The 21,878-nt window shown below is 35.6% G+C and overlaps 2 protein-coding genes across 5 annotated transcripts in view; one reads left to right on the plus strand and one right to left on the minus strand.

Moving 5' to 3' along the window:
* LOC129425993 (E3 ubiquitin-protein ligase TRIM39-like) overlaps positions 1–21,878 on the minus strand; it is a 315,525-nt gene that overhangs the window by 178,602 nt on the left and 115,045 nt on the right. The gene's annotated exons all lie outside the window — the stretch shown is intronic.
* The window catches only part of LOC129436682 (uncharacterized), a 75,699-nt gene that overhangs the window by 47,345 nt on the left and 6,476 nt on the right, over positions 1–21,878 (plus strand). The window contains exons 1-3 of one of the 4 annotated variants that reach the window (XM_073857713.1): positions 4,299–4,366; positions 5,109–5,280; positions 7,121–8,021. In XM_073857713.1, coding sequence (XP_073713814.1) covers positions 5,226–5,280; positions 7,121–8,001 — 936 coding nt within the window. In that variant the 5' untranslated portion in view covers positions 4,299–4,366; positions 5,109–5,225 and the 3' untranslated portion in view covers positions 8,002–8,021. Of the gene's footprint in view, positions 1–4,298; positions 4,367–5,108; positions 5,281–7,120; positions 8,022–20,880; positions 20,937–21,878 lie in introns of those variants that run through there. The other 3 variants (XM_073857714.1, XM_073857716.1, XM_073857715.1) reach the window with 3 other exon arrangements.

Below are 21,878 nucleotides of genomic sequence, written 5' to 3' on the forward strand. Positions count from 1 at the left end.
TAAATGAACTTCCCAAATAAGTATTTGGGAAAAAACACAAAATGACTTATTTTCAATATAAAAAATGATTTTGGACTGGATTTTTAAAAAACCCTTTTCACAGTCTTGGACATTTCAACAATTAGAAAAAGCATTGGCTTTGATGAATTTTTTGTTTTTGTGCAGCATCAGATTTAATTTTTGTTCTTCCTCATTTATGGTTTGTGGTCATTTTTGCCCCATTGACTTCCATTATAGCAACATGTTTTGATTGCAAAGCCATTTTTGATTGATTTTTACTGTTGATCACCATGTGGCACCATTAACCCCTTAGTAGGCCTGTGCAAAAAACAGAGCTTAATTTCTGGTTTTCGTGTTATATGAAGCATTTTTGTTAATCATTGAATTGTATGAATATAAGAAGGTCATTTAAATTATGTTGAATAACTGCAGGTCTGGAGATCTTTTTTTTTAAGGTGGGATTTGACATGATTTTGTTAAGTGTCTTAAAAGAATTTGTCTATTACACTGAAAGTAAACCACACAATTTGCCATACGTGGTTTTTTGCTATGTGTCGCACTACCAATAAATTGTTATTTGATTGCATTGTTTTGGAGTATGATTTTGTTAGTTTTGGTTTAACTGTCATGCAGTGGCAGTGTTCTTTGTTTATATTATTGCTTTTTGTTATCTTATCTTATTTTGCCAATTCTACAGAAAATTTGTTCTGTTTAGTTTAATTTGGTGATTCCTTGTGCTATGTTTTTATCTATTGTCAGGATCCTACCAAGGAGTCTTGTTTTGGATTTATATCTAGTTATGATGGCAGTTTGGAGTTCTGGCAGTCCCATGCTTAATGTCAGGGATGGGCAACTTCAGTCCTGGAGGGCCGGTGTCCAGCAGAGTTTCGCTCCAACCTTAATTAAACACACCTGAAGCAGCCAATTAAGGTGTTACTAGGCATACTAGAAACTTTAACGCATGTGTGCTGAGACAAGTTGGAGCTAAACTCTGCAGGACCCCGGCCCTCCAGGACCGAAGTTGCCCATCCCTGCTCTATGTGGAGGTTCATGCCTTGTTTATTGGGTCATGTTCCTTCGGTGTCTTGTCTCTTGTCCCCGCCCCCTCGTTCTCCTGCTTATTAGTAATCATTGGTTTTCTCCCATCACCTGTTTCCGCTCGTTATTTTGTTTGTTTTTTTCTACTGTATATAATGTCATTGTGTCCTTAGTTCTGTGTAGGTTCGTTTTGTTATGTTTTCATGTTCATGTGGTTATCTAGCGGAGTTATCTTGTCAAGTTTAGTATTATCTATCTGCTTACAGTCTTTCATGTCATGTACACCCTCGTGGGTTTTGTTATATATTAGTAAATAAAGTGTTTTCTGTTTTCCCGGACTTCGTCTGCGATTGGGTTCATCCGTCCTCTGATCCTGACATCTATTGCAGTAATAAAGTGTATTTGTCTAAATATTTTGGGGTTCTTTCTCCCTTTTTAATAAAGTAACATTAAAAAAATCTTTCAAAAGTTTTAGAGTACCACAATGAGTACAGCATTTTATATACTAAACAGTGTTATACCTGAAGCATGTGGTACTGTACAGTAATTAACTGAAACCACTGCTGCCAGTTATTAACTGTAATTCCTAACCTACAGTATAAAACTGGCAACACTGTTGCCGGTAAGACACCGTAATGGTACAGAGACAGTAAATTACTGGCAACACTGTTGCCAGTTATTCACTGTAGTGTCATAGACACAGTACTATACTGGCAACACTGTTGCCAGTAAGTCACCATTACAGATGCTGTACAGTAACTAGCTGGCAACAGTGTTGCCAGTAATTTACTCCTAAAAAGCCTGGTAAGGTTTAACAGTGTACCAATGGGTCAAAAAACTCAGGGGTCACTGGTGCAACCTTTTATGTCCAAGAGTTTAAGTATGGAAACAAAGGGAGATTATCTAATGCAACGTCAGTGTACACTGCAGAAGCTGGCTCTTCAATGGATTAAGGATCTGTAAAAGAGGGTTTAATAAGTGCAACATCATAGTAAACACAATACAGTGGAGCATGAGGTATCAGCAGGAAAGAATATCATATATTAGAGAAGGACAAGACATAGGTATTACAGAATTCACAATGGGTAATATTTTAAATAAAGGGACAAAAACAGATATGTTAATAATAGCAATGATGCGGCTATTAAAAAACACTGCGTTAATTACAGTTTTTCTCAATTGCTAAAATACTAAAACCCATTGGCTGAACAAAGTTTTCAGTTGCCTGAACTCATTTATCTAATTGAGCAGTCTGTTGTCACCTTAAACCATTTCACATGATAAAACACAATTTGAGATTCCTCTAACTTAGCAAAACTCCAAACACATACTTATTTTCGAAACACAATGTGCACTCAAATGCACATGTCATGCATATTGCTAAACACAAGCGGCAACAATCAAATACAAATAGAGCACATGTCATTGATTAAACACAACCACTCAAAATGGATTTAACCTGTTTCAAATGATGTGATGTTACCCTGTTTTGATGCAGGGTACAGTACTGTAAAAATAGGGATAAAAATCCTTAGATCATCTCTCAAAAGTTCATTTTCACATCATTGAACATGTCAGTCCCATCAAAATGGCAAGTCCTTGTGTCATTGTTCATGAACAAGACAGTCGAAATGTTGCCATGCTGTCAATATACCAAGGGTACACGTGTACAAAATGTGTCAGTATTTTTTTATGTAAACTGTGGATGAGTTTACATTTTCACCTTTCTTTCTATAAACAAATTACACATAATTTGAAAAAAAAAATGTTTACAGTACAAATAAATAAATATATATATATATATATATATATATATATATATATATATATATATATATATATATATATATATATATATATATATATATATATATACATGATTCATGCTTACAGTAACAGATTATGACACATATGGACACAATTTTGCATGACATGTCTTGCACGATGAACTAATTCCTAAATGTGAGACAGAAACCAGTATAATATATTTTCATGAAAATTCAATTGAGAATGAAAATAGAAAATGTAGAAAACAGCAGACAATTGTACATAATCATCTGCTTGATCGTATCAATGCATTTGCAATTTGTCCAGTCAATGACAATGAAACTGTAAAAATGTGCTTCTCCTGGAGAACTATATGTTTTGAACAATGTGTTTTCTATTTTTTGGTGTAGTCTTTACCTACTGTTTGGTAGTGTATATCATTATGATTACTTTGTTTATGGATTGAGAACAGTGTTTGATTTTGAACACAGGTAAAACTGTTTTGGGGTGAAAGTTTCATTTTGCAAGAGGAGTCAGAGGTTTTGCAAATGCTTGAAGATGGTTTTGTGTTTTCAGAAAATGGAGCAAGGTTTCAGAAATGGTGTTTTAGCAATTGAGAAAAACTGTAATAGATAACCACCAGTATCATGCCGATTATCATTGTCACACTCCAGTACAGTAGGTGGCGGTGTGCACCTTTAAAGTTGGTTTGCAACCCGCCAGTAAACCCACAAAAGAAGACAAGACGAGACGAGAGAAATGTATGGGGAGAAAAGACGCGATTTTAGCGTTTCTTGGGGTTTCTTGGGGTTTCTTGAAGTGTTTAAAAAGATAATCTTGCCTGCAATCAGTAGTGATGGAAGAAACGAAGCTTTTCGAAGCTTCGAATCAATTGAACCAATTGCTTCGAAAATTGATTCAGTTTTCGAAGCAGTTCGAAACCCACACACGCTGGCGACCCCTGCTGGTCAAAATAGTAAAAGCAGATGTGTCGAAACATTTTACACTTTTTTTTTACAAAATAATAGCAAGATTTTTATTAAAATATGTTAAAAAAAAGTATTTAACTTAATTAAGACATAGTTAAAAGTGTATTATGTGTTTTTAGTTTTATTTAGGGCAAACAAATGAATAAAACTAACTACCCTTTTAATTATGCACATTTTTGTCATTAAATATGTGTATAAACAAAAAGTAGACAACATGGCAGTGTTATCAGTCAGAAGTATAAATGTTTTATGAACTTTCATAATAAAACTGACCCGAGTTCACCTAAACTTATTAGACACTGGTCATGTGATCAACTCCCCCTACTGGTGAACCATCGGATTTTCGAAACGTTTCGAAACAGTTATGACGTAATGAAGCCTCGTTTGCTAAAATCACGTGACTTGGGCCAGTTTGAAACAAGCTCCGAACCACTGATTCGAAACAAAAGATTCGTAAATGTTTCGAAGCCTCATGAAGCAGTGCTTCGAAAGCGACCATCACTAGCAATCAGAAGTACAGCCCGTATTTCTACTCCGAGGAGGTGGTTCGTTATTTCTTCGGACTGTTTCATGTAAGTTTAAGGGCTACACAAATGTTTGTGATTTGAATAGGATGAGGCTTGTAAAATGCAGAAGTGAATTACTGTTGCTTTTAAAAGGACATTTCCAAGTATCTACTTTGTGTTTTTCTTTTACTTTACTATATTATAATATAACACAATACTTTAAAAGCCACTATATTTCATACACGTTGATATAGTGCAGGAGTAGTGAGTAAAAGTACTTCATTACTTTACATCTCTGATAAAATTTTAAATAAAATTTGATACGCTAAAGTTTAAAACACATGAAACGAATAGATCCTGATAGAATACATTTTCTGAACTGTTTTATGACTTTGTGGCTTTCATTGAATGTATGTCGGTTCCTCTCGTGTTCACACAGGTCAAGTTTTGAAATCTAAAAGGTTTCACATTAAATTTTATGACTAAAAACAACTTCAATTTGATTACACTTTAAAGTTGTTTTATGAAACATTGTTACATTAATTTTGGTGTCTAACCTTTTCACATATTCAGATTCTCTTATGATACAGTTAAAGAAATAAGTAGATGAATATTTACACCTTTTGCACTTAAATTCTTAAGTATAATTAACTTATAATCAACAAGTCATTTAAATTTTGTATTTTTTTATCTTGACTAGGGTAGGCATAAGTTTAAGCTTTTAACAGTGTATCTGACATAAACATTAAATCCTGAAACAGATCTCTCTATGAATGTTTTACTGACAAAGTCTTTCTAAAATCTCCAGCCACACCTATAAAGTGATTGAGACCTTCAGTGAAGCTCCTCCTACAACAATCCACCAATAACACACAGAGAAATCACTTCATGTGTGAAAACTGAAATCTGAGAGAAGCTCGAGAAGATGAGAGATCCACAACCGTGCAGAATAAAGACTGAAGAAACTGAAGAACAAATAGGTTGGTGTCTGTTTTTCAATCTTTATTATAATAAAAAATTGGTATTGAGAAACATAAATCCATGAGATGATAACTTTATGCATCCATAATAGTTTCAGTAGAATTAGATTGAAACATCAGGGGCCCGTTCTTCGTACGTCGCTAACTCGGTTAGCTGGATTTGATTGTTGACGATTTGGCATGATCTTGAATTATTTGGTTCTTCGAAGCTCATCCTAGACTTGCTGTCATAGCAACAGGTCCGTAAGATCAAACCTGCTCGGGAGCAGGCTTATTTCATGTAAACAAGATTAGTTTGTAACCTTTTTAAGCGGATGTGATACGGAAAGTCTGACGCAGTCTGACGCTTTTTCTGAAGTTGTGCAATTAGTTTTTGTGTAACAAGTGTTTTGATTATTATTATTAAATGAATGAGAAGACAAACATGCTGATCACATTCATTTTAAATTTGTTTGAATTTTCGTTAATAAAAACAGCAATCAATCATACCCAGCACTAATAGATGTTATGTACAATAAAGACTATTACTCAGTGTGAAATAATTTTTATTTGAATAAACTAATCTCATATTTTAATTTTGTTTTTAGATTGTCAAGTAGCTTACAATGTCATGCATGAAAGGGTTTTTGTTTAGTAATTTCTATCTGTTCTATCTTTAAATCATTGTCTACAAATATGTTACCCTGTCCCTTTCCTGACAAAAATGACCAAAATAACCAAATACGTTTTTTTGCACATATTTTCACATATCTTTCACATATATAAGAATAATGTAATTGAAGTAAACTTATTTAACCACTTGCATATAGTTTCTCTAAAGGACTGTCGTCTGAGAGGATTTCTTTACTGTCATGTGGATTGCTCAGAAACAGTTGCACTTTATAATCTTTTGATGTAGAATAACATTTACATTCCCTTACTGCACATCATACTTCATTTAACACATTCTTGAGAACTGCTGAAAGTGTTGGTGTATTATCTACAACTGCACAAAAGAGAGGAAAACACAATCTTCTAATAAACTACAATTTGAATTTTATTTATCAGAAATTAAATTGTTGCATTGGATGTGGGTTTAAGAGAGCAGCTGCCTCCAGAGATGATCTGCACAATCAATCAGTTTAGAGACATTACTCCTGCCAGCACATTATATGAAGATGCAGGACTACCCCCTGTGTTTTTTATTCTGCTTTTTAAGTTGCTATTACAAACAGACAAAATAGAATTTTTAACTGTTTTTAAAAGAGACTTAAAGTACTTTAGGAGCATCAAAATTTAATTACAATCATTAATTTCAATTTTTGACAAGCATAGTAAAGAGATTGTATTTTTACAGAAAATGTTTCATTATTTATGGTGATTTATGTACTAAAGTGGCTTTAACTGGGTTTTTAAATTCAGTCACATAAAAATTTCACAACCTTTCATCAATAGCTCTCAGACTGCAGGGGTTAAAAAATGGGTGCGCAGTGATCTCAGATAATTCAATCCTGCCATACTGTGTTCCAAGAACCAAATAAGCGAGATCATAATTAGCGATATCTAAACATCTCGGATGTGTCATTTGATCTCGGATGTAATAAGCGACGGACGAAGAACGGGCCCCTGGTAAAAAGTTTTATCCAAAGCAACCTTCAGTGGATTGAATGACTTTGTTCTCCATGCAATGCTCTACTACAGTTAAACTACAAGAGCAGATATTGACAATAAAAATGACATAATTTACTTCACATGAAAGATAACACACAACAGATACATGACATGCTGCTTCTCATACAATCTCAAAAGTGTTTTGTCACTCTGATTTATTAATTTTAACTCTTTACTGTCTTCATTAAAGACATGATAGAAGTGAAAAAGGAGAGTCACACTGAAGTGGATGAGAAACATCAGATTGTAAAAATAAACCATAATGTTTCACAGAAAGGAACTCTGAGAACAGAAGACATAAAGTGTGAAAAGAGTTTCAGTAAAGATGGACGCCCTGAGGATCACAAGAGGACTCACAGCGAGAAGAAGCCGTTCACATGTCATCTGTGTGAAAAGAGTTTTAGATTTAAAAGTAAACTTGAGACTCACATGACAATTCACACCGGAGAGAAACCTTACAAGTGTCATCTGTGTGGAAAGAGTTTCACAGTTGAATCTACCCTTAAGACACACATGAGGATTCACACTGGAGAGAAACCTTACACATGTCTTCAGTGTGGAAAGAGTTTTAAATCTTCAAGTGACCTTACGAGACACACAAGAATTCACACCGGAGAGAAACCACACGCGTGCCATGAGTGTGGAAACCGGTTTACAACCTCAGGTACCCTTAAGAAACATTTGATAATTCACAGCGGAGAAAAACCTTACACGTGTCATCTGTGTGGAAATAGCTTCACAGTTAAATCCAGCCTTAAGTTACACCTGAGAATTCACACCGGAGAGAAACCTTACACATGTCATCTGTGTGGAAAGAGTTTTAAAGATGATTCAAGCCTTAAGAGACACACAAGAATTCACACCGGAGAGAAACCACACGCGTGCCATGAGTGTGGAAACCGGTTTAGAACCTCAGGTACCCTTAAGACACACATGAGAATTCACACTGGAGAGAAACCTAAGGCTAAAAGTAGCCTTAACATACATGCAAGGATCCACACCAGAGAGAAACTCTTCACAAACCATGAGTGTAAAAAAGTTTCAGAAGTAAAAATAACCCTAACCCTTTAACCGATGCAGCCCTTTTTGAGGGGGGGTGAAAAGATAATGTACACCTTCAAATTAATATCACTCTGGCATTTTTTTTGGTTTTATTTTAAAGAAGACACTTTAATGTTTTTTTTACGGAAGTATCTGTAGGTGAAAATATTTTTTTTTATAGCAGTTTACATTTATTTGTAATAAATAAAAAAATGCAATATTGTATACTTTTTAATACATAAAATTATCAAAAAACTAAAGTTTGTGTTGGTTTGCTGCATACTCTTGTCACAAATGAATAAATTACAGTTACTGCATTACTTTCACTGCTAAAAGGTGACAAAATAACACAAACATTTTTCTATTTATGTGTTGTGATTTGTATAGTCACATCGTGTACAAATAACAAGCTGATATGAGAGACAGCCATCTTTTAACAGTATACATACTGGGAACTATACTCCGCCCACGTAGCAGTGCCCCACCTTCTGAGAGTGTAGTTCCTAGTATGTAGACTGTTGGGGGATGGCTGTGTCTCGTGTCACCTTGTTATTTGTGCGCGCTGTGACTGTGGAAATCGCAACACATAAATAGAGAAATGTTGCATTATTTTGTCACTTATTGGGAGCAGTATGCTAGCTGGAGCCATTCACTTCCAGACTTTGTGCTAAGCTAAGCTAACCAAATTCAGCCCAATTATCTTTTGGGATGTACCGGGCTTTAGTTGTATACTGCTTATGGGAAAGAGTTTTTCACAAGAATAAACATTGGCACGCAGGGGCTGCTAAGCTTGAAATTACACCTAAAAATTCACATGTGTTTCGATTGTTATAACAGTTCTGATGTGTCAAGCATTACTTTGTTACTGCTCTTCTGTTTTTATGTTATTTTTTGGTGGTCTATAAGACCCCAGACCCTCTTCAAATAGTTAAAACCTATACAGGGGCGGTTTCCCAGACAGGGATTAGAATACATAAGTGCCAGTTGTTTTGTCCTCAAAATGCACACACAAAGTAATGTTTTTAGTTATATTTCCTAATTAAACTAAAGTGTAGTCCCGGTTTAAAGGAATAGTCAATTTTCTTAAAAGAAAAATCCAGATAATTTACTCACCATGTCATCCAAAATGTTGATGTCTTTCTTTGTTCAGTCGAGAAGAAATTATGTTTTTTGAGGAAAACAGTGCAGGATTTTTCTCATTTTAATGGACTTTAATAGAGCCCAACATTTAATACTTAACTCAACACTTAACCGTTTTTTTCAACTGAGTTTTGAAGGACTCTAAACGATCCCAAACGAGGCATAAGGGTCTTATCTAGCAAAACGATTGTCATTTTTGACAATAAAAATAAAAAATATCCACTTTTAAAGCACAACCTCTCGTCGAGATCCGGTCGTGATGCGCCAGCGCGACCCTACGCAATACGTCATGACGTCAAGAGGTCACAGAGGACGAACGCGAAACTCCGCCCCAGTGTTTACAAGTGTGTTGAAAGAGGACCGTTCTTATGTTGTTGTATGTCAACTGATACTAATTAATGTCTTTGTGTCAGTTTATTGTTTACAATGGTCCGCAAATGTGCGTTTTATATATGTAACACGTGACCTCCCTACGTCACTAGTACGCATTTACGTTAGGTCACGCTGGACCGGACCTAGACGAGAAGTTGTGGTTTAAAAGAGTATGTTTTTTATTTTTCTTGTCAAAAATGACAATCGTTTCGCTAGATAAGACCCTTATGCCTTGTTTGGGATCGTTTATAGTCCTTTGAAACTCCGTTGAAAAAAACTGTTAAGTGTTGAGTTAAGTATTAAAGGTAGGGTAACAGATTTGATCCTGAAACATTTTTAGTTATGCTGGTTAAAAGTCTCCTCACATCCTGATAGCAATCACTGTGTTAAGTTGTTTAAATGTATTTGTAGAAATTTATGTCATCTGTGAAAGGCGTAGGACCAAAAAATGTTCAACAAATCATAGATTTCGGTCCGAACGGACGTTTCCTTTTTTGTCCCTCATACATAAGCGTAATTTGAATTCCCACCGCGCAGCGAGTCCACGCAGACACCATACGTCATCGGAAACAGTGAGAACAGCAAACGTTTCTGCTGAATTGACAACCTACACAGGAGCCACACAACGAAAGACATCTTTTATAACAACAACAGCAAAAACCCAAATTAACATCGGTAACTTTACTGCTTTACCACGAGATGAAACAGCTGCAGGAGGCAAAGGGTCTGAAAGGGTCGTGGCACTGTTTATTTTGGTAAGGTAGGTACGCGATATTATTGTACTGAGATGGATTCAGATATTCTACTTTGATGAAACATTTTGTTGCTTATGAAATTTGTGTTCGTTTACGAATTAGCATAACGATATAGTTACTACGTCTACACAACCAAACATGTGCTTAAACTAACTCTGATGTAAACCAGTTGTTTATGTTGGTTATTTTGGAAGTGTTATTCACTTTGTACTGCAAAGTTTTCTCACTGCTGAATGAGACATGAGATGTGACCGTCTGATCTGTGCGTGTTCATGTGTTTGGAAAGAGGCGTGACTTTGGATGGCGATTTGACTTGAGGGTGGGATCGGGATTTCATTGCTAGGGGGCTACCGTTAGCATTTTTCAAGATGTGTTACCCTACCTTTAAATGTTGGGCTCTATTAAAGTCCATTAAAATGAGAAAAATCCTGCAATGTTTTCCTAAAAAAAAAAACATAATTTCTTCTCGACTGAACAAAGAAAGACATCAACATTTTGGATGACATGGTGGTGAGTAAATTATCTGGATTTTTCTTTTAAGAAAATGGAATATTCCTTTAAGCTAATCTCTGTTCAGGAAACCACCTCGCAGTGTTTTATTTCATGATTTTTTTTAATTACATGAGATCTTTTTAGAAATGTGTTTTTGATTATTGACTATGAGATGCTGACCCCAGTACTAAATTACTCTCACTTGCTTTGAATCTGTTTTTCTCACACAGAAAACTATTATATCTGTGTTTAAACTTGTGTTCAGAAAATAGCAGTGTACTAATAAAAGTAAATAAAGTGCATAACATTTTGTTATAGTTTATTTCCTTATTTCAAATGTATTGAAATCATTATACATTCAATGCATTACTAATTTATCAAGTCTGTCTTGTTGTTTTAAATGGAATCAAAGAAATAATATTATGTCAACATTTTTCTCTTTAGACACAGATTTAACATCACTTTAAGCTATTAAATTACTAATTTTAGTTGCATAACCATTGTTGTTGATAACTGCTGCACATCTGTGTCAAAACAAGTCAACCAACTTCTGTCATCTAGAAACAGATATTTCAGCCCAAGGATCCATAGTTCCGGTCAATTTTAAGGTTTTGCATCAAAAACTGCATTTTTATTGTAACCCCACAAGTTTTCAATGGAGTTGAGATCATGGGATTCAGCTGGTCACTCCATTACCTCAATCCTTTTGTCTGGAACCAAGATTTTGCCTCATTGCTTTGGTGTTTGGTGTCGTTGTCTTAATGTTGAAACACTTGTGTTCAACAATGCTGCTTTTTATAGGGGCTTGCAAACAGGTTAACTTCAATCAGATATCACAGCACTCACAGATCATTTTAGATCATCTTTGATCTTTCTAGAGGCGATGAAAGGCTGCATCTTTGCTATCCTGAATATTCTTCAAACTGTTTTGGGTTTTTAATAAAAATATTATGTTATGGTCCCTATTAGCCTTTAAATGTCTAGGAGTTGAGGGAAGTTGTTCAAAAGCAATCCATTTGGATTTCGGCTATCGGATTAGATCAAAATTTCAAAATGGATTGTTCAAAACAAAACAAAAAATGTATTGTGAATTTAGATCACAAAATCCAATCTGGGTTTTGATCTGGATCAAATCGGCACTTTGAGCTGTTCAAAACATTTTAGTAAGCTTGGGATTTTTTTTATCAGTTATTTAGTCAGAGACCTACAATGTCTGTAGCTTTAAGATGACACTCTTAAACACACTGGCCCTCATTTATCAAAAGTGCGTACACCAAAATACCAGCGTACACCTGGCGTACACCCAAAACCACGGTGACTTTGAGATTTATCAATATGGACGTTGGCGTACGGTACGCTCAAATCCTACGCCTGCTCAGGAGGTGGTGTACGCACATTTTGAGTTAGTGCAGAAATGCGCAAACACTTCCTAACACCACAAAACGCACTGACAAACTAAAATATATGATATAATTATGACCCACTGTAAAAAAACATAATAATTACAAACTTCAGTGTTTATTTTTATGCAACATGGACTTCAATGTTTAATTTGAGAGACTTTATACCAAAGCATTTGATTTGTATGCAGGGCCGGTTTTTGCTATGGGCCATGTGGGCGAACGCCCAGGGCGCAATCTACGTGAGGGCGCACGAGCGCATTCAAAAAAAAAAAAAAAAAACAACATCAAAGCGGTTTTTTAGACTAACGCTCATTTCCATGTCAAATTAGTGCTGAGAGTCATACACAGGTTGTGTGCGTGTCAGAGGCACGGGAGAAAGGGGCGGGCCAACTTGCGACTGCAAATCGCTCGCTTGCTAATAGGGGGCGAGCGAGGGATAGACTGATCCCAGGCCAGAGGCCACACAACACAAACTGCTGCGTCTGCTTCCACATAAATTGTATTTTTCATTCCTAAAATTAACATAGACCCATATACCTACGAACATGTTATCAATTGGATTTTGTGAAAAAAAATCTGTAGAGTCATCTACGTGACTCGCGTCACGTGACTCCGGTTGATTGACGGGCGAACGGATGTTGTTGTTGGCAAAATGTAATGCAAAGTTAATGATGTCGAGTCTTCATCATCATCATGCCATGGATCGAATTAAAAGACCAAAGAAGCCATAAGTTGCCCAGATCAGAAAAAGAAGAAAAGAAGATGAGGAAAAATTATAAAGATAAAGGTATGTCGATTTATGAGTGACGACGTGAGTGACAGTAGGAAATAGGCTAACGTTATTTATATTAGCCTCGCCCTCTTGCTAATGATAGCAATAGGCTCCGGAACGGATCTGCAACGGATCTGCTCCGAAGCCGACAGCTCCGGTCTGGATCCGTTGCGGATCCGTCCCGGAGCTTATTGCTTTGCTATTAGCCACAGAACACGACTGTTTTTTTTGGTTTTAGTTTTGCTGAACTAGCAATATATTAGAATTGAGGCACCATGTCATGCAACTAAATTCACCCATAGGCAACACACAGTCTAGTTTGTGTTTGCAACACAACAAGTGCAAACTCACACAGACCTCCTGACTGTGTCCTTTTTTATTGCTATATACGCTGTATGTGAACTTAAATAACTTCTAATATAAATTGACATGCCATTGTGTAAGCTACAGAGTGATAGCTTTTTAAATAATTTGTAGTGTATGCTTAGCATTTGTTAACATCCTATAAACTAATAAAATATGTGTTATGGTCATTTTAATTGGGTAACTGATGCATGTGTGATGTAAGTGTATCTAACTTACATATTGTATCTTAATTGTAAATTCAGGGGCACTTCTGAAATATTTTGGAGTTAGAGCACCCACTGGCAAAAATGAGGAGTCAGATACTTACACAGCAGCCATGGCCAACAGTGTGTGTGTGTGTGTGTGTGTGTGTGTGTGTGTGTGTGTGTGTGTGTGTGTGTGTGTGTGTGTGTGTGTGTGTGTGTGTGTACTGTATTACATTTATTTATCTTGTTTTTCTCTGTTCTTGTTACCTTTTTGTATTTAAGATTATATATAATAAAATAATACATGTTGGTGGCGGCATTTGGGGGTAATTTTTTTTTCTGGGGGCGGCGAAGGGATGGTTCGCCCAGGGCGTAAATCTTGCCAGGACCGCCACTGTTTGTATGCATATGTATTCCTTCAGTTGAGAGCCTGGGCGCTTTACCTGACGTTACGGCGGAGCGGAGCCTTGAGCGGTGCGGTAATATTACCAAAGCGCCTTTCTAAAAAGTCCGCTCGCTCAGCACCGCTCGTTGAACCCAGAACGCCCTTTGATAATTTGCTAGTTCGAGAATCTATAAAAACGTCTAGCAATAAGTTGTGGAATTCAAGCCTTATACATAAATGTAAAGTAAAATACAAAGTTAAGATTGGACAGGAAGAAAACATTAAAAGGAAGTGCGGAGACTGTAAAAGTTAGCAAATATTAATCCTGGAATCTGAAGCGGCACATTGCAAGAAAGCACAAGGATGTGCTACGAAAACATGATAATAATGCATCAAAAGGTAAGCTAGTTACATACCATTCGATGATAAATAAATAGCTACACATGAATAGGTAAATTAAAATGTTTGTGTTGAATGGAGCCATAAATCTGATGATGATGACATGCGGACAAAATCATGGCCACGAATTATCTTTTATGCTACATTATGGACACTTCTTTTTCTTATTTAGTCTAAAGTATGGCCATAAATATAAAATTCGTTCCCAATATTCAACAGTTTGTTCCTTGGGATTAATTATTATAATATTTCGTCATTACTATTACAATTATTATTACTTCAAATTATGTATTAGCCTAGTAAAACATGTGGATGTCGTGGAAACAAATTGTTAATTTGAATTATATCCGGAGCTCCGTATCAAACTGGATCTTAACTAACAAACAACTGTATGTAAATACAGAAAAACACACTATAAAAGTTACTACATCATTTTAAAATATTATTTAAAAAAAACTTAACCGAACCATTAAGCAGACATATAATTAAGATGTAGGCAACAGTAAATAATAATAATAATAATAATAAATAATTATTATTCTAAATATCATTAATAATAAAAATAATAATACAAATATTACAAAATGTCATGCAATTATTAATGTGTCTTTAATCCCACTCTTTAAACTCCCAAATAAAACAATTTTGTTTCTTTCCACTTCCCCGGTTTGTCTTCTTTGCCGTCTTCCATGTGTCAATGTCGTAAAATGAGGGCGTGGGGGAGGTGGAGACTTGAATTTATATGGGCGTGTTATTCTAATGACGATCGTTTTCAGCCGCGGCATTTATGAAGGGCAGATATTGCGTACACCTGAATATCAACGGTACGCACAGTTTCATAAATCAGGCGGTGAGAGGAGTGTAAGCATAATCTTACGCCAACATATACGCCCGTTTCTACGCAAGAATGATAAATGAGGGCCACTGGCCCTCATTTATCAAAAGTGCGTACACCAAATTTCCAGCGTACACCTTGCGTACACCCAAAACCACGGTGACTTTGAGATTTATCAATATGGACGTTGGCGTACGGCACGCTCAAATCCTACGCCTGCTCAGGAGGTGATGTACGCACGTTTTGAGTTAGGAAATGCACAGAAGAAAATTCCTAACACAACAAAACGCACTGACCAACTAAAATAGTATATGATATATTATGACCCACTGTAAAAAACAACAACAACAATAGTATTTATTAACTTAAGTTTTTTTTTTTTTGCAACATGAACTTCAATGTTTAATTTGTGTGATTTTACCAAAGCATTTGATTTGTATGCATATGTATTCCTTAAGTTGCGAGCCGTTTCAGGGCAGAGCACGTGAGCGGATCGGAGCGTTGAGCGGTGCGGTAATACCATCAGAGCGCCTTTTTCCGACCGCTCGTTGAACCCAGAACGCCCTTTGATAATTTGCCAGTTCGAGAATCTGTAAAAACGTCTAGCAATAAGTTATGGAATTCAACCCTTATACATAAATGTAAAGTAAAAATCAAAGTTAAGATTGGAGAGGAAGAAAATATTGAAAGGGACTGCGGAGAGACTGTAAAAGCAAATATTCATCCTGGAATCTGAAGCGGCACATTGCAAGAAAGCACAAGTATGTGCTACGAAAACATGGTAATAATGCATCAAAAGGTAAGCTAGTTACATACCATTCGATGATAAATAAATACAGATGAGGTAAGGTAAAATGAGTGAATGGAGCCATAAATCCGATCATGATGACATGCGGACAAAATCATGGCCACGAATTATCTTTTATGCAACATTATGGACACTCCTTTTTCTTATTTAGTCTAAAGTATGGCCATAAATTTAGAATTTGTTCCCAATATTCAACAGTTTGTTCCTTGGAATTAATTATTATAATATTTCGTAATTACTATTACAATTATTATTATTTCAAATTATGAATTAGCGTAGTAAAACATGTGGATGTCGTGGAAACAAATTGTTAATTTGAATTATATCCGGAGCTCCGTATCAAACTGGATCTAAGATACAGCTAACAAACAACTGTATGTAAATACAGAACAACACACTACAAAAGTTACTACATCATTTTAAAATATTATTTAAAAAAAATTAACTGAACCATTATGCAGACATAGAATTTAGATGTAGGCAACAGTAAATAATAATAATAATAAATAATTATTCTTCTAAATATCAATTAATAATAAAAATAATAAGAAGAATATTACAAATTGTCATCCAATTGTGTCTGTAATCCCACTCTTTAAACTCCCAAATAAAACAATTTTGTTTCTTTTCACTTCCCAGATTCTCTTCTTTGCCGTCTTTCGTGTGTCAATGGCGTAAAATGAGGGGGTGGGGGAGGCGGAGACTTGAATATATAGGGGCGTGTTATTCTAATGACGATCGTTTTCAGCCGCGGCATTTATGAAGGGCAGATATTGCGTACACCTGAATATCAACGGTACGCACAGTTCCATAAATCAGGCGGTGAGAGGAGTGTAAGCATAATCTTACGCCAACATATACGCCCGTTTCTACGCAAGAATGATAAATGAGGGCCATTGTTCATAGATTTCAAAAATATTTTTTGGTGTTTGTTTTTTATTTGATGTATATAATAATATATATATAATATTGTGCAAATGTAAATTTAATTTAAAAATATAGTACTGTAATCAAATATTCAGAGAAAATACAACTTTCTTAAACAAAGATTAAACAAACTTTATATTGTGTGTATGAACCTTAACCCAAAAAACCTTTATCTTCATACACCAAATCATTGTGACCCTGCCTGTGAAACCCCATCACAAGTATATATTTGTATATATTACATTCTGTGAAAATATAAACTTGATAACTTAAATATTGACTGAGTAAGATCATGTCAGCGGTTGAGATCATATAGTGAAAGGAATGCTTGAAATGTGTGAAGCTCTTTATCTCACTATTAGATTTGAGACTTTAGTTTTCACAGGCACAATCTCAGTGACATACTGTATACTTGAGCTCTTACACACACACACACACACACACACACACACACACACACACACACACACACACACACCAATAAAATTGTAACCATTAAAAATGGCAACTACAATAATGCATCTTTTCTAGATATTTAAAGTGTATGTTGCAGGTTAACCACCACTGTCGATTAATGGGTACATAAATCACTCAAGATATGTGTATAATTTTTAAAATGTCTCAAAAATGGTCTTAAAGACCACTTTTTTTACGTTTTTGGTATTAACGGTTTTTTTAACGCAATTCTGCGATGACGTCACGTTGGGGAGAAGTGGAGAAAGACTCAGCCAGAGCCATAGAGATAGATGAGACATTTATTGCTGTTTAATACTTACGTATATAATTTGGAAATCATATATACATCGTAGTAAATATATAATGTGTTATACTGCAAAGTTACCTTGCTAATTATTATTTATGATATATGTGGAGATAAATAAAACTTCGCAAATCTGCTGATTTGATCCATTCATGTCCTGACCACCAGGCTAGAGATTTTTAAACATCCTTAATCCACACTTACTAGTCTATCAAATAATATCTCAAAATATATTGTTTTGTGAAATAAAAGGATGCTTTGTTATATTGTTTATGCGATTATAACGAATCACACGATCATTTTATACGCAGCAGCAGTCAGCAGCTGCAACACACACGGATCCGACCGCATACATACTGTAATAAACAGGCGTTCGGCGGCTTTTTACATCACAACAGACTTTGCCATTTGAGGAGGATCCGCTCATTGATCACCGTATTTTTATAAATCCTGTACATGTTTGGACCTGCCGAACAGGTTGAGCACTTTTATATACTTTATTGAGCAGAGAGGCTGCCTGCACAGTTTGACCAGCGGGCTGCGGGAACCGGCGCACATCACGCCGCCAGACGGTGTTGCTAATATAACTCGAAATGTATAACTATTATCAGATCGGCCCGGGAAAGTCCCGACTCTCTCGATTGCCATTCCGCTACTGGCTGTAAGAAAGTGAGTGCGTTTGGGTCGCTGGTCCCCGCGAACAGACGTGACGTGCTTCACTCACCTTCAAGGATTAGAGACATGCTGCCAAAACCGTTTGTGCTGAAGATCGCATAAAGTTACACCCATTTCAGGGAGGATCATGGACCCCCTCAAGCCAGCATGCACGAGTATGTTAATTGTTTGTTTACTTTCTACACGAAGATATGCTAACCTTATGCTATCTGGCTGTCTGCCTATCTCTCTATACTAGCCTATCCATCTGTCTGTCTGTCTATCTATCTGTCTATCTATCTTATCTATCTATCTATCTATCTATGTATCTATCTATCTATGTATGTATGTATGTATGTATGTATGTATTTATCTATTATCTGCGCTATCAGAACTGTACTTTACTCGTCTTTCTATAGTCATTCTCAATGCTCTCAAGGCGGCTTTGGTCAATTCTCTCCCCAGCGTGACGTCATACAGTGCGTTGTGAGGGAAAGGAGAATCATTGCAAATTGCTGTACTTTTTCATACTTTTTCGGGTTTTGTGATACCCAACAACATAAAATACAATGGATAACAGTCTAAATGTTTATTATCAACAAGCAAATTGCACAAATTCGTTGAAAAATTTTACCTGCAAAACGCCCTTTAAGTATGGAAACAAAGGGAGATGTGTACACTGCAGAATTAGCGGCTATACAAATGACTCTTTTTTTTATTTTTTTATATAGTGCACACAGAAAGTGACTCTATTTACATGTGGTGAATAACAATGAATAGAACAAAACAGAAAACAGATAAGACAAACAAACAATAAATACAGCCATTGCCCATACATATCATGTTGTAAGTGTATGTGTGTGTAAAGAATGAGGGGTTATTTAAGGTAATGCATACATGTTTAGCAGTAGGTAATCCAATTAATAGATACATTTAGATAAATTCATTCGGTTAGAATAGAGGAAGGAAGAAGAAAAAAAATTAAGTAAATAAAAATACAAAAAAAGGGGGGAGGTAGCACAAACAGAGGATGACTCTTTAATGGATTGAGGATCTGTTAAGGAGGTTTTATATGTTCAGATTAAATGGCGTCTCTGTTAAATCATGAACTCAATCATGCAGAAAGTATATATTGACAGAAATTTTGATAAGTTTATATAGACTAAGTTTAATAGTTTAATAGACTAAAGAATGTGGGAATAATGGTAATTTTTTTTTTTTTTTTTTTTTTGGGTACCAGCCCATGTTGGGATTCATGGTAATGAGATGGTAGATCAAATGACCAAAGAAGCACTTCAACTAAATAATATCAACGTAATATCAACAGTAAGTTTGATAAGGTGGAAGGAAATCACTATAAACAAGAATGCAAAGATAAGTTTTATGTGAGGTATCAGCAGGTAAGAATATCATAAATTAGAGGAGTACAAGAGATTTTAAAAATTCACAATGGTTAATATTTTAAATGAAGGGACAAAAACGGATATGTTAATAATAGCAATAATGATGTTCTTAAAAACACCGCGTCTATAAATCGAATTTAACCAGTATCATGCAGATTATCATTGTCACACTCCAGTACAGTAGGTGGCGGTGTGCACCTTTAAAGTTGGTTTACAACCCACCAGTAAACCCACAAAAGAAGACGAAACAAGACGAGAGAAATGTATGGGGAGAAAAGACGCGATTTAAGCGTTTCATGGGGTTTCTGTGAGTGTTTAAAAACGAGAATATTGCCTACAATCAGAAGAACAGCCCGTATTTCTACTAGTGCTGTGTTCAAAATATCGATACGACGATACATCGTCATGGACGCCTGACGATGCGCGCATCGATACAGCACCTTCCGTATCGATTCAGATACACTTTTGAAAGAAACGTGACGAATCGCTGTTGATCCGTGATCCATATAAAAAGGACGCATGTGTCCGCGGAGTAGGCTACATACAGTAGAGTTAGCGGGGTATACTTTCACTTTGCGTGTCTGTCTCGCTGGTGCACGTGTCTTCATAGCGAGCCGCGTACTTGCTCGCTCTCGCTCGCTCTCTCTCACTCTCTCTCTCGCACGGGGTATTTAAAATCAACGAATTCAGTATGAAAGCGCAGATATCTTAGCCTTTACTACTGCAAAAAAAAGGGCTTTATTAGCCACTCTCTTATAAAACAGTACTAACGCATTTGAGAAGAAACACGACAAAGATTTGCATGTAAAAAGTGTCCGTCTAGAGAAGAGATACAGAGCTACTGCAAACTATAGCTGTTACATTAATAATCTGATTTCTATTAAATAGTATTAACTCTGACTGCATGTTTATAGATATATTCATAGATATAGAATAATGAGAGACAAATATAATGCCTAGAGTAAGGCACCATCTTTGTAAAACTGCTTTTAAAAAACATAATTTAAGTATTAACTCTGGGATTTTAAGTATTTCTATGAGTTACCCCAGAAGCTTATAAATGAATGAATGGCAAAAACAGAACTGTTACAACACTGCTTATTCAATGTACAATAAACAGATAATTATAATAAAAATAATGTTACTAAATTCTGAACAAAAATATAATTCAAAACAGTCTTGTATCGTGATGCGCATCGTATCGGGGCCCATGTATCGGGATACGTATCGTATCGGGAAATTGTTGGCGATACACAGCCCTAATTTCTACCCCGAGGAGGTGGTTCGTCATCACATCGGACTGTTTCATGTAAGTTTGGAGGATAAGGGCTACACAAATGTTTGTGATTTGAATAGGATGAGGCTTGTAAAATCCAGATGTGAAGTACTGTTGCTTTTAAAAGGACATTTTCAAGTGTCTACTTTGTGTTTTTCTTTAACTTTGTTATATTATAATATCATAATTTTAAATCCACTACATTTCATGCAGGTGTATTGAGTAAAAGTACTTCATTACTTTACATCTCTGGTAAAATTTTAAAACCATTTTGATACGTTAAAGTTTGAAACCCATGAAACAAATCATGCTTAAATAGATCCTGCTAGAATACATTTTCTGAACTTTTTTTATGACTTGGTGGCTTTCATTGAGTGTATGTTAAGGTGACCAGATTTTTGTAAGGTAAACCGGGGACATTTCCTAGTTAAATGGTCAAAATATCATTAAAATTTCATTTGTTGTTATCTATGAATTAAAAAATGTGGACAAAACGTTTTTTAAAAGTTTGTTCTCTTTATTGTTGTGGATTCACTGCTAAAAATGACTTCTTACTTAATTGTATTTTTGTCTTATTTTCAGTACAAATATCTAAAAAAATCTTAAATCAAGATGCATTTTCTTGATAAGCAAAATCCCCTAAGAAAAATTTAGCTTTAAGACAAAAAAATAAATTTAATTGAATTTGTGCTTAAAACATGCAAAAAAAATTTCCTTGAATTAATGCTGCCTTCACGTGCTATCGTAATTATGGTAAATACCAAAATCCCACTTGGAAAATGCACATGAACACCCCTCATGTGGTATTTTCCACTGGGCAACTCGTAAAATATTTTGATGCCCGAGTTGCCGAGATGACATTACCTTTGACCTTTTCAAAATGGCGGAGAGCAGCAGCAACGTTGTGAATGGTTGAATGACAACAAAAGCAATGGTAAATACCAGTTCACAAATGTAAAATGCACTTGAACACAA

This window comes from Misgurnus anguillicaudatus, chromosome 19 (genome assembly GCF_027580225.2).
Source record: "Misgurnus anguillicaudatus chromosome 19, ASM2758022v2, whole genome shotgun sequence".
Classification (NCBI taxonomy): Eukaryota; Metazoa; Chordata; class Actinopteri; order Cypriniformes; family Cobitidae; genus Misgurnus; species Misgurnus anguillicaudatus.